Source organism: Diabrotica virgifera, chromosome 10 (assembly GCF_917563875.1).
Source record: "Diabrotica virgifera virgifera chromosome 10, PGI_DIABVI_V3a".
NCBI lineage: Eukaryota > Metazoa > Arthropoda > Insecta > Coleoptera > Chrysomelidae > Diabrotica > Diabrotica virgifera.
This window is the reverse complement of record NC_065452.1, coordinates 149,347,308-149,361,388: the sequence shown is the minus strand read 5'-3', so window position 1 is coordinate 149,361,388 and position 14,081 is coordinate 149,347,308. Positions and strand designations below refer to the sequence as shown.

The following is a 14,081-nucleotide window of genomic DNA, read 5'->3' as shown; positions in this document are numbered from 1 at the left end:
GGTCCCATTTTTTGGTAAAAAAGATCGTAAAAATCACCCCTTAATTAGCATCCTAAATTAAATTAATCGTTACCGCTTTACCATTTATTTTATATGTATTGTATGTATTGTTTATATAATCTGTAAATTTCATCGGTGCTTGAAAGTGCGCATTTTTGAAAAAAAAATTGGTTTTAAAGTGAAATTATTGTTAATCTTGAAAAAATTCCATTTTTTTTAAATAACTTAAAAATTATTAGTGACACCAAAAATATCAAGCAGTAAGAAAATGTAAGTTTTGCTTTTCTGAATATTTTGGATGTTTTGTTTTTGACCAGATGAAACTAGACGTCATATAAACAATACATAAGTAAAGTAACTTGTGGTGAAGCGGTGACAATTAATTTTATTTGGTAAGCTAATTAAGGGGCGATTTTCACAATTTTTTCTAACAAAAAATTAGTTTGAGCGTAACTTACTTACTTATGATGTTAGAAACTTAAAAACAAAAAACAAAAATAAAGCTTCTTTTAAACACTTTAATTTATAAGGAGCTTTCCTCGATAAGATTGTTATTTTACGTTGAAATATTCGATTTGGAATTTGACGAACCAGAACCTACTTTTCATTAGCTACAACTTGCTTCTACCTGGTCTACAGACTACAAATATACACCATATTTTTCACTTTCTTATAAGATCTATTTTTGATAAGAATATTTTTTTTTTCGATAAAATACTTACTTTTTGAGTTATTTGAGAAAAACCGTGTTTTTTTAATTAACATATTTACTCGAAAATAACGCTAAAAGTATTGACTTAGTGAAAAAACTCTATAGAACAAAAGTTGCTTAAAATTAGTCATTTTATCCAATTTTGGACTTTTTTCAACTTATGTTTTTTCACCAGAGGTGAAACTCACATCCAGGGCAAAAGGACACATCGACACAATATCACTTTTTTCTTTGACATGTTAGCTATATGTATGCCAAATGTCATGCTAATCCAAGAGGTTCTTTAAAATTCGAAGGTTTTGCAATATTTTACCGTGAGTGAATGGACTATATATGACTTCTAATGTTCAGTTTTTTGCTTTATTTTAAGCAAATACCTACCTACCTACCTCCAAAAAAAAATAAAAAAACATCATCCAAAATGCCTTAAGGGGCGCCAAAATCCTTTTTTGCACACAGGCGCCAATAACCCTTACGGGGGCCCTGGCAATATGGACGAGTTTTTGCGCCGTGTCGTAACTGTGGACGAAACATGGATTGACTACAACACATCGAAGGCCAAAAAGCAGTCAAAACAGTGGGTTTCTCGGGATGAATCGGCGCCAAAGAAAGCAAAGATGGGTTTGTCAGCCAGTAAAGTCATGACAGTATGATCCACATCCGATTTTTGGCATACACGCAGTATGATCCACATTGACTACCTTCAAAAGGTAAAAACAATCAATGGCGAATATTATACCAACTTATTCGGTCAATTCAGTTGAAAAAAAAAACGACAGCATTGGGCCAAGATGACAAAAAGACAATGCAAAAATTTCACACAGTTTCCATGGCAAAAATTTATGAATTATGCTACGAATTGCTCCCGCATCCGCCCTATTTTCCAGATTTAGCCTCGAATGGGCAAAACTTGCAGTAGGGTCATTCCATATCAACTCAACACACCTAATTTTCGCCCCCTCTTCAGATTTGGTTATAATTTGGAATACTCACAGTGGCTAAAAAGAGAAACAAAAATACAAAATTTTAAATTTTTATCTCAAGCCGTTTCCGAAATATGGTTATGTAAAGTTTTCCAAAAAGGTCCAAAACACCCTTAATTGGAATACTTAATTGGAATGATTGTAGAAGCTGACCTAATTGAGCTAGAATGCTGGGATAGGTGTCATTTTGCAGCATTTTTAAAGCTCTTTACAGTGATATATACAGTATGATGCTACGATAAACAAGTTTTTCTCAAACAAAAAAAATATATTTTGAAGTTTTTTTCCAAAAAGTAGGTACATAATTTAAAATTTTCATAATATTCCTTCAAATACATAATACTGTTGTTAATAACATAAAAATTTAATTTAAGTTAATAACACACATACAGTATAGTGCAAATTTTTTTTAATGTTTATTTTGCAATCTGTTACATCATACAATAACAATAAGCATAAATGTTGATTGGTACAATGTCGTGAGAGAAAGTTTGTCCAATGATCCACTCTCTGTATGCACTTTTACATTCTTACATTAAAAACAATTAAAATTTGTAACTTTACATTATTACATTGATATTAAAAAATAAAATAAAACTATCACAATTAAAAATTAATTTCATATGTACAATTATTGCTGTTGGAATGGTAGATCCAAGGGTGTTCTTATTTTCAGCCTTCGAGTTTCTTCACTGTTGTCTAGCAGATTAATTGCCAGTGTGTTTGGATGTTGCTCTAAGCGTCTTAGGTAGTTTGTGCTAAGCTGTTTAGTCACTGCAGTAACCGTTGGCATCTCTAGATCATTATAAATGTCTCGGTTTGTTACGAACCAAGGAGCATCTACTATACTGCGCAGAGCTTTTGACTGGAATCTCTCTATGATAGCAATGTTCGATTTAGATGCTGTTCCCCATAACTGGATTCCATAGGTCCATACTGGTTTGAGAACGGTATTGTAGCTAGTAATTTGTTCCGCAATGATAATTGTGATTTTCTGCCAAGGAGCCAGTACAGCTTTTTCCATTTAGTATCCAGCTGCTTTCTTTTTTTCCATATGTGGGTACGCCAGGTTAGATGTTTGTCCAGGTGTATCCCCAAATATTTTACGCTGTCTGTTTTAGGTATTCGTTCATTGTTGAATGTGATGCTTGGCGTTTCACCATGGCATTTTGTGAATGTTATGTGTGCAGATTTACTTTCATTTATTGTAATTCGCCATTTCCTTGCCCACGTTGCTATATTGTTGAGACTGGTTTGTAGTGTCGTCGCTGCTACTTCAGGATTTCTGTTTACTGCTAATATAGCTATGTCATCAGCAAACGTAGAGGTGACTGTGTTATCAGTACATGGCAGATCAGCCGTGAAGAGTAGGTATAAGACTGGGCCTAAGACACTCCCTTGTGGGACTCCTGATTTGATGATGCGTAGTTTAGTTACTTCATTTTCATATCTGACTCTGAAGTATCGTTCTTCTAAGTAGGATTTTAGAATAAAATATATTGTTGTTGGTAGCTGCTTTTTTAATTTGTAAGGAGTCCCTCATGCCACACCTTGTCAAAGGCTTTGCTCACATCGAAAAAAGCTGATTCACAGTAACTTTTATCTTAGAATGCTTTGATGATTGTGTTAACAACACGATGCACTTGTTCTACTGTCGAGTGTTTCTTACGGAAATATAGTGCAAATGAAAGGAATAAATTCTTAATGTCGCAAGTTGGCAACTTTAAGGAAAAATTCCGAAACAGCGATTTTTATTTTCAAATTGTATATTTTTGGCATATGTATCATACTAGTGACGTCATCCATCAGGGCGCGATGGCGTAATCGATGATTTTTTAAATGAGACTATAGGTCGTGCGTTAGCTCATTTAAAAGGTTATTTAATTCTCTGTTCAGTAATAATATAATTATTTATACAGGGTGGCAAAAAAAGTTTTTTTAATTAAATTAATTGACAAAAAAAAAAGAATGTATGTAATTTATCTTTTTCTAGCAACAGTAAAATATATTTTAAATTATATAAATTACATATATATTCTTCTTTTTTGTCAATTAATTTAGTTAAAAAAAAAGTTTTTGCCACCCTGTGTAAATAATTATATTATTGTTTATATTACTTAATAGAGCTAACAAACGAGCTACAGTCTCATTTAAAAAATCATCGGTTACGTCAGCACGCCCAGATGGATGACGTCACTAGTATGATACATATGCCAAAAATTAACAATTTAAAAATAAAAATCGACCTGTTTCGGGATTTTTCCTTAAAGTTGCCAACTTGCGACATTACGAATTTATTCCTTTCGTTTGCACCATACTGTATGTGTGAAATTAATTTTTTTATGTTGAACCCATCACCATCCCATGATAAAATTTTTATATGTTGTTAACAACAATACTATGTATTTGTTTGAAATATTATGAAAAGTTTAAATAACCTATGTACTTTTTGGAAAAAAAGCTTAATCAAAATTTATTTTTGTTTGAGAAAAACTTGTTTATCGTAGCATCAAACTGTATATATCACTGTAAAGAGCTTTAAAAATGCTGCAAAATGACACCTCTCCCAGCATTCTAGCTCAATCAGGTCAGCTTCTACAACCATTCCAATAAAGTATTTTCGCGGTGTTTTGGACCTTTTTGGAAAGCTTTACATAACCATATTTTGGAAACGGCTTAAGATAAAAATTTAAAATTTTGTATTTTTCTTCACCTAATCATCCACTATGAATACTCTAAATTTTAACAAAATCTAAATAGGCCAAGAAAAAATTAATTCAAAGTGTGTTGATTTGACCTGAAATAGCTCAGTAAAGATAAATGGGAAATGTGGAAAATCGTACGCGTTCATACTTAACGCAGTAATAAAGCATAATAAATTCTACAATACATGCACTAAATAAAAACAAACGCCAAACAAAATTGCAATGTCTTACCGAGTGAGTCTGTTTGAGAAATAGTCATAGGTTCTTCAAAACTACTAACACAACCATTGATATCAATAGGAGACGAATTACGTACTTCGTTTTTAGGCGAAAGACCATTTTCATTGATCTTTGTTGAATTCGACTTACAAATTCCTTGATGAATTTCTCTTTCTATTTCCGTTATTTGTCGTTTCATAAGCATTACTGTTGGGTTATTATTATCGGTATCACTTGCGTGTCCGGAGGATAAACCATCTTCTAACACTGGCATACTAGAGTATAAGCGTAAAGAATCACTAGGGATAACTAAATCTGTATTTGATCCTGAAAATATAACATTTTTAACCAAAGTAGCAAATGGAGATTATACCTTAGTTTATATGGTTAGCTTTCAATCATATTCATCTTGTACATATGGTACTTAAATTTTTCTATTGTTAGTAGTCCCAATTCGATCCTTCCCCGAAACATCCACAGGTCATAAAATACTTTTTCATTTATATAATACTATTTTAACGTTTATAGGAATATCCTAGTTTATGGAATATTAGTTTGAGATCCCGAAACGTTTCAATTTACTCCTAAATAAATTTATTCGTTTATAGGAATACATTTTAATAAAATAATACCGCTTAATAGAACAGTTTTCAGGAAAACGAACTTTTTATGTAAAATTTCCTAAAAATTTAAATGATGTTTATTAGGGCATGTAGGTAACAAATACTGTATTACAGTGATATGAGTACCAATTCGAACCTTTCCCGAAACATCCACAGGTCATAAAATACTTTTTCATTTGTATTATACTATTTTAACGCACTAATTCAACTTCGGGATCGACCATTATTAATCTTTGTTTTTTAATGTTATAAATGAATTCGTGCAATTTATTGGCTTCTTTTCTTTTTTTTTCCAAATTTTATTAGTCAAGAAAATTAAAAAAACTCACCTAACAGTCCACCAGACGGTCCCATTTCATTTTCCATTAACATTAAAGATGCTTCGCTATCTAAATCTCCACAATTGGAGTCACATTCTGTAGTTTCAGGAGAGAGGGTAAAATTCCTACTATGTCCTACTTGTAAACCTACTTCAGTTTCACCTAAATCACCACTAGATCCTGTCCCAATGGATAAGTCTAAAAAATTGTTCTCACGCTCTGTTATATCTTGATCCTAAAATACGGGTCACTGAGTTATTTTATAATTAAACAATCCAATCTGCTTTATCACAAACGTCTTCCAACCTTTCCCAGTTGAGAATAATCAAAACTTTGAAGCAGAAATCCAACAGTTTCTAGAATTCCAGAACTCCCACCGGAAAAGTTTAAGGGAAAGGTAGTAATCAAGATAATACAAAATCTTAGCTCGAAAAGTCCCCAGGCTTAGACCTTAACCTTAACAAGCAAAATTATTAAACAACTACCCAGGTAAGGAATGGTGGTGTATCTGACTCAATTATTCAATGCAGTATTAAGAACCGCATATTTCCATCTCCTCTGGTTTCTCCTCTAATTCCCAAACCAGACAAGCCTCTGGAAGATGTCAAATCATATCGACCCATAAGTTTGCTGACGATAATGTCAAAGATCCTGGAGACATTGATACCCTCAAGAATTCAATCACTCCTTTCAGATCGAGAACTAATCCCTGCCCACGAGTTTGGATTCAGATCCCAACATGCAACCATAGAACAGGGTCATCGGATATGCAGAACTGTGAATCGAGCATTGGAAGACAAAATGTACTGTATTGTCGTCTTTCTAGACATCTCGCAAGCATTTGATAAAGTCTGGCACACAGGCCTTCTATACAAATTAAAAAAAAAATGCTTCCTCTCACTCATTTCCTAGTTCTAAAATCCTACTTGCATGACCGTTACTTTTTTGTACAACATAGAGATGAGCGCACGTCACTATTTTCAGCTGGATCCGCAGTCCCACAGGGCAGTGTCTTGGGGCCACTGTTATACCTATTGTACACAACGGACTTACCAACAAACTTTCAAACCACGACAGCTACATATGCAGATACAGCAGTGATGTCAGTACACCAGGACCCACAGACAGCTTCTCAACTTCTGCAAACTAGCCTCAACAAAATACAAACTTGACTAAAATAGTGGCGTTTTCAAACAAATGAAACTAAGTCAGTTCATATTACCTTTACAAACCGCAAAGGTCACTGCCCGCCTGTATATATCATCAACCAATAACTAAAACAGCAAGCAACAGTCAAATACTTTGAAATGCACCTTGACCAAAGATTAAACTGGAAAACACACATTTGTATGAAACGTAAACAACTTAGGCATATCACTCGTGGCCAGGACTGTCACGGTCATCTTCCTTGTTGTCCATGGGTATTCCTGCGTAAAAAAAACTTAAGGTAGATGATATTCTAATTGTGGATGTTAAAAATAAGGAAAAACTAATTCAATGTCTGATTTTAAACAAATATGAAAAACAGACCAAACTCTAATTCTTCCACGTAGTAATACAATTACACAAATCAAAGCAACAAATTGAAATTACAAAAAAGCTTAATTTTTCTGGTCTCAAAGTATGAAACGGAGGCCTGAACACTAAAAAAAATTAGTGGAAGGAATAAATGACAGAAAACATAAAGTTTTGTGATATTTTAAATAGAAATACACTCACCGGCACGAAAAACGGGCACCCCAAAAAATGGGCCATTTTTGATGTCTCGTATCTTCTAAGCCTGTTGTCCGATTTAAGTAATTTTTTTTAATGTTCCATGCCCTATTCTTTAAAAATATTGCTGTAATATAATAATTTTGTTAATGTTGTTCTGAAGCTATTTTCTTGTGGCATTTTTACAATTTTAACTATTTAGAATGAGAAATAAGCCACAATATTATTAAAAAATGATTTTTATTAACGTTTCGACGCCCAAATCGGGTGCCGTTGTCAAAATACAAAATACTATTAATATAAACAAAAATGTTGTTGCTTAGTAAAAAAATTCTTCTAATAATTTATTTAATTTGACTCATTTATATCGGCAATTCAGATACATATGAATATGATACATTTTAAAGTAGAAGACTTTAAAATGATATTGCCAATATTTATGAGTTGCGTTCCTGGGACGACTTTACTGAAAGATAGTTCATTCGATTACATGAAATCAACCCCAACTCAAGAATATCCGTCACAAAAAAATCATAGCGTGTGATCTGTCTTTAAAAAGACAACCACATGCAACGGTGACATTAAAATTCTCGCGTTAGAGATCTCATAGTAAATCACGAGGGAAAACCAGGAAAAACCTCGTGATACTATCCCGACATCGTAAGTATTTGGTCTTACATTTAATTTACTCTCAAAATTAATACCAAATTCTGATTTTACTATAATTTTGTTTAAATTATAAATAATATCAATAATACATGGGTATATAAGTAATACTAAAATATAAAATATGTACTAACTCGACTATTGACTTACTAATTGTGGTATTTTCTTTCTATTGACTTCCTCTTTCAGTATGGGTATCCACATCCTACTGCATTCCACCGAGGAATTTGCGGCACAATTGGTTTCGTTTAGCATAATTAGAGCCGCTTCTTTAATTTTTCTCTTTTTACTATCTGTTTCTTTCAGGACTATACTTGAATCTCTCCACTGAACTCTATGTTCATTATCCCATGCGTGTTGACATATTTGAGATCTATCAAATTCTCTATTTTTAATATAAGATTGTTTTAGTTTTAAAGAAGGATACTGGATATGAGACTCAAGTGTATAGAAAACCAACACATACCAACAGATATCTCAATTACAAATCAAATCACAACATCAACGTTAAAAAGGGAATCATAAAATCCTTATATGATAGAGCCAAAATTACTTGTTCTAACGAAAATTCCTTTTTAGAAGAAAAACAATTCTTAACATCTGTTTTATTAAAAAATGATTATCCTTTATCGTTTATAAATAAGGAATTGTCAAGATTGGATCGAATGGAACAGAACAACATAGAACGGGATCCTACAATATTCACAAGAAATAATAGGAGGAAAATATCAATACCATACATAAAAGGACTATCCGAGAAACTTAAAACAATAGGAAATAAATTCAACATTTCAACAACATTCAAAACAACCAACACATTGAGATCTATTCTATCTAAAACTAAACCTAACAATGAACAAGAAAGGACAAAGAATTGTATTTATAAAATACCTTGTGAATGCGAACAGTTTTATATAGGTGAAACATCAAGACCATTAAACGTTAGAATAAGTGAACATCAATCTTATATTAAAAATAGAGAATTTGATAGATCTCAAATATGTCAACACGCATGGGATAATGAACATAGAGTTCAGTGGAGAGATTCAAGTATAGTCCTGAAAGAAACAGATAGTAAAAAGAGAAAAATCAAAGAAGCGGCTCTAATTGTGCTAAACGAAACCAATTGTGTCGCAAATTCCTCGGTGGAATGCAGTAGGATGTGGATACCCATACTGAAAGAGGAAGTCAATAGAAAGAAAATACCACAATTAGTAAGTCAATAGTCGAGTTAGTACATATTTTATATTTTAGTATTACTTATATACCCATATATTATTGATATTATTTATAATTTAAACAAAATTATAGTAAAATCAGAATTTGGTATTAATTTTGAGAGTAAATTAAATGTAAGACCAAATACTTACGATGTCGGGATAGTATCACGAGGTTTTTCCTGGTTTTCCCTCGTGATTTACTATGAGATCTCTAACGCGAGAATTTTAATGTCACCGTTGCATGTGGTTGTCTTTTTAAAGACAGATCACATGCTATGATTTTTTTGTGACGGATATTCTTGAGTTGGGGTTGATTTCATGTAATCGAATGAACTATCTTTCAGTAAAGTCGTCCCAGGAACGCAACTCATAAATATTGGCAATATCATTTTAAAGTCTTCTACTTTAAAATGTATCATATGTATCTGAATTGCCGATATAAATGAGTCAAATTAAATAAATTATTAGAAGAATTTTTTTACTAAGCAACAACATTTTTGTTTATATTAATAGTATTTTGTATTTTGACAACGGCACCCGATTTGGGCGTCGAAACGTTAATAAAAATCATTTTTTAATAATATTGTGGCTTATTTCCCATTCTAAATAGTTAAAATAATTTTGTTGCTAGACAGTTAAATTTTCATTTTATACCGGGTGTACGAATCAAACTGGGTCTTTTCTCGATTCTCACAACATCCTGTGGAATATTATAGCCTTTATAAAATATTGAAATTCAAACCTAAATATAGCCCCAGGTTTTCTTAACATTATGTTTTTTGATTCATTCACTTATGTTGGATAATAAAAAATTTAGGGACTTTAACAACTAGCCATGTTCTTTATCAATACAGGGTGTTTCTAAATAAGTGCGACAAACTTTAAGGAGTAATTCTGCATGAAAAAATAATGAGTTTGCTTGATAAATTTATGTCCGCAAATGCTTCGTTTCCGAGATTTATTTATTGCTCTAAAACCGGTTGAGATATGCAAATGAAATTTGGTAGGTTAAAACATTAAAAAAATTACTTAAATCGGACAACAGGCTTAGAAGATATGAGACATCAAAAATGGCCAATTTTTTGGGGTGCCCGTTTTTCGTGCCGGTGAGTGTAGATTCACCATTACTTACCTGTATATTAGAAATATTACTATTATTTATACATTTCCTAGGGGAGTCTATTCGAACACAAAAATCATTTTCTCCTGGTAAATTCTTTGCTAACCTTTGACCAACATACGAATTCCCAGATTCACTAGCTTGCCTACGTAATTCATATTCTAAATCTTGAAATTCTACTTCCAGTCGATTTTCTTCATCTGTTGGAGGACACTTGAAAAATTCTTCCAACACTTTTCTAGTTTCCGAAAATTCGTATAAATAATCGAACGTAGACGTTGTTGCATTTGGAGATATGGGTTTCTTCTGGAACAATGGGTAAGTCTTTGTACTTGTAAACAAATTAATTTCATATATAAAAAACTCAAAATTACAGCTTGTATCGTCAGCACTTTACGCAGACTTGTCATCTCTCTGTACGCACTTATTTTCAGATCAAAGATCTACCACTACTATCGATGCGCCCTGGTGATTTGGTGATTGACAGTGGCGTAACAAAATTCGTCGCCCCCCCCCCCGCAGAATTAATTTCAAATGGGACCCCTTTAAAAAATTACCAAATGCGACAAGTTTAACAAATACTTGTATGTGTTATAGCCCAGTAAATGAACGTGAAATATGGCGATACCGTGTAATTTTAAATGTCAACCAGTCAATACTTTTCGAGTTACTTCATACGAGTGAAAATGTTCAACATTTTTCAACAAAAAAAAAACAAGTTTTCAGGCGGTTTTTCGCAAGTAACTCAAAAGTAAGTATTCTTATACTAAATTTACAATCAAGATGCAGTAAAAATAAACAAACCAAGACACGTTAAGTGTTACTAGGATCACTCCCGAATCATAATTTACAATGTATAAACTTTGAAAATCATGATTTGGGATTTACAATGTATATACATTATAAATTATGATTCAGGACTGCTCCTAGTAGAAGTGTCTTGGTTTGTTTATTTCTACTGCATTTTGATTGTAAATTTAGTATAAGTAAGTAGCAAATATGTAGACTATACAAAAATAAAGTCTATCGACCAAGTAAATGATAATTTGAAAAATCATGAAAATCATTTCATTAATCATGAAAAATTGTTCTTATTCGTCAAATTCCAAATCGAATATTTCAACGTGAAATAACCAAAAAATGAAGCACTTTTCCGGGAAAACTCATTAAAACTTTTTTTAAAGTGTTTAAAAAAGCTTTAGGTATTTTTACTTTTTATAAAAATTTCTATCATCAAAACTAAGCGAGTTACGCTCAAAATACAGTTAAAGCCTTTTTTGGCAAAAAAATTGTGAAAACCTCCCCCTATTTTATACCGCAAATAAAAGTAATCATTACCGCTTTACAAATTACTTAACTTTTTTTATATGGCCTGTAAGTTTCACCGGCTCAAAGTGCATATTTTTGAATGTGTTTTATTTGAAAGGGATCTAACGAGTCACTAATTACGAGTGTATGCAAATTTTGAACAGCCATACCTTAACCAATTTTTGTCTTACAAAAAAAAAACAAAATAAAACCAAAACCTACATTTCTTTACTCTTTGAGATTTTTCGTATCACTAATACTCAAGGGCGGATCCAAGACCGATTTTCGGGGGAGGCCATGAACTTTTTTTATGATACATGCATAGCTTAGGTTACCTCACACTTTACCTCGTTCAGCACATCCTTTACTACCGTTCAGCACAAAGCTAAAAACATTTTTCCCGTAGTAAGCGGGATATGTGTTTGAAATAAAAAGCATTTGAACTGCTAATATTTAAATTTAGATTATTTTAAATTCTCGAGGGGGGGGGGCTCTGTGGAGCCGCTCTTGCTAATACTTTTTAAGTTATTTTGAAAAAAGGACATTTTTCTAAATTAAAATTTTTTTTTACTATAAAACCAATTTTTTTCATAAATAAGAACTTTGAACCGATCCAACTTAGGGGGAGATTTTCACTTTTTTTGCAAAAACGGGTCAACTTTATTTTGAGCGTAACTCGCTTAATTTTGATGCTAGAAGTTTGCTATAAAATGCTATAAAAAATAAAAATAAAGCTCTTTTTTAAACATTAAAAAAAAGTTTCAATGAGTCCCCCCCCCCCCATTTTCTGGTTATCTGACGTTGAAATATTCAATTTGAAATTGAACGAATAAGAACAATTTTTCCTGAGCTACAATTTTCTTTTTGCTGTGTCGATAGACTTCATGAATAGGTACAGCATTTTTTTTTGTTTTTTATAAGCTACTTAAATTTTTGCTAAAAATATTTTTTTGATAATATTTAATTCGATAAAATACTTATTTTTTGAGTTATTTGCAAAAACCGCCTGAAGATGTGGTTTTTTTTTTGTTGAAAAATAAACATTTTCACTCGCGTCACTTGAAAAGTAGTGACTTAGATAAGGAAGCTCTATAGAACAAAAGTTTTTTTTTATTTGAAAACTTGCAAATTTACAATCTACTCTGTACAAAGGAGTATTAAGTAAAACTGATAATTATGTTGCCGGCCAGTGCCGGTTCACCTTATTCACCACTGTATTCACTAACACAAATGTCACTCACACAAGTCTTCTGGCCACTGTCTCTTGAGTCTCCGAACTGGTAATGGACGATTGGAAAGCGTGGAAATCAGCTCGTTGTTGTGATTGATACTTCTTTTTCTATGTTTGGTCGCATGCAGTCCTATTACGTCCTTTATGAATGGTATTTTTAAGTCCTCATGTAATGTTTGGTTTGAAATATACCAGGGTGCACTTGCAATGATTCTTAAAGTTTTTGATTGGTATGTCTGCAGAATTTTGGTGTTTGATGGTTTCGTACATCCCCATAGTTCAATCCCGTAGGTCCATATAGGTTTTAGTATTATTTTGTATATTGCCAGTTTGTTTTCTATGGATAATTGTGATCTTCTACCAAGAAGCCAATTCATTTGTCTGGTTTTTATTTGGAGTTGTTGTTTTTTAGCTTTAATATGCGCTTTCCATATTAGTTTCTGATCAAGGTGAATACCTAAATATTTGACTTCGGTCTTCACTGGGATAACTTGGTGGTTTATTGTAACATGTGGACAATTTACATGCCTGTTCGTAAATGTTATGTGAGCCGATTTTTCGTGGTTTACTTTGATTTTCCATTTTTGGAGCCAGTTTTGTAATCGATCTAAATGTGTTTGTAGCTTGTGAGAGGCCACTACTGGATCATGGTCAAGCGCAATTATTGCTGTATCATAGGCAAATGTGACGATAGTTGTTTCGTTGGTAGTTGGTATATCAGCAGTGTATAATAAGTACAAAAATGGTCCCAAAACACTGCCTTGGGGTACTCCTGCGCTTATGATATGGTAGCTTCTGTTATCTTTTTCCATTCTGACGTCGAAATGTCTGTCGGAAAGGTATGATTTTAAAAGTAAGTAACTCTGACTCGGCATGTTTGTTTTTAATTTGTATAACAGCCCTTGGTGCCAAACCTTATCAAAAGCTTGCTGAATATCTAGAAATGCTGCAGTGCAAATGTTCTTGTTTTCTAAACCGTCTCTGATTAAATTTACTATCCTATGGCATTGCCGAGTTGTGGTGTGTTTTTCCCTAAAGCCAAATTGACGATTTGGTATTAAATTATTTATGGAGGTTATACTACTTATTCTACTTTGCAGTAGTCGCTCAAATATTTTAGAGAGTATAGGCAGCAGGCTTATAGGTCTGTAAGAGGCAGCTTCTGTTGGTGGCTTTCCAGGTTTGGCGATCATGATAATTTCAGCAAATTTCCATTGCGTTGGATAGTAGGAAAGATGAAGAATTCGATTGTATAAAGTAG

At 32.6% G+C, this 14,081-nt stretch overlaps 1 protein-coding gene across 15 annotated transcripts in view; it reads right to left on the bottom strand.

The window, feature by feature from the left end:
* Positions 1-14,081, bottom strand: part of LOC114331300 (amyloid-beta A4 precursor protein-binding family A member 2-like) — a 252,334-nt gene that overhangs the window by 193,532 nt on the left and 44,721 nt on the right. For 11 of the 15 annotated variants that reach the window (XR_007701099.1, XR_007701098.1, XR_007701100.1 and 8 more), the window contains 3 exons: positions 10,294-10,587; positions 5,572-5,797; positions 4,632-4,946 (listed from right to left, as the gene is read on the bottom strand). Coding sequence is in view for 11 of the 15 variants with exons in the window: in XM_050663253.1 (XP_050519210.1) it covers positions 4,632-4,946; positions 5,572-5,797; positions 10,294-10,587 (835 nt within the window). In the remaining 4 variants the exon portion in view is untranslated. The remainder of the gene's footprint in view (positions 1-4,631; positions 4,947-5,571; positions 5,798-10,293; positions 10,588-14,081) is intronic. The other 4 variants (XM_050663249.1, XM_050663245.1, XM_050663252.1 and 1 more) reach the window with 2 other exon arrangements.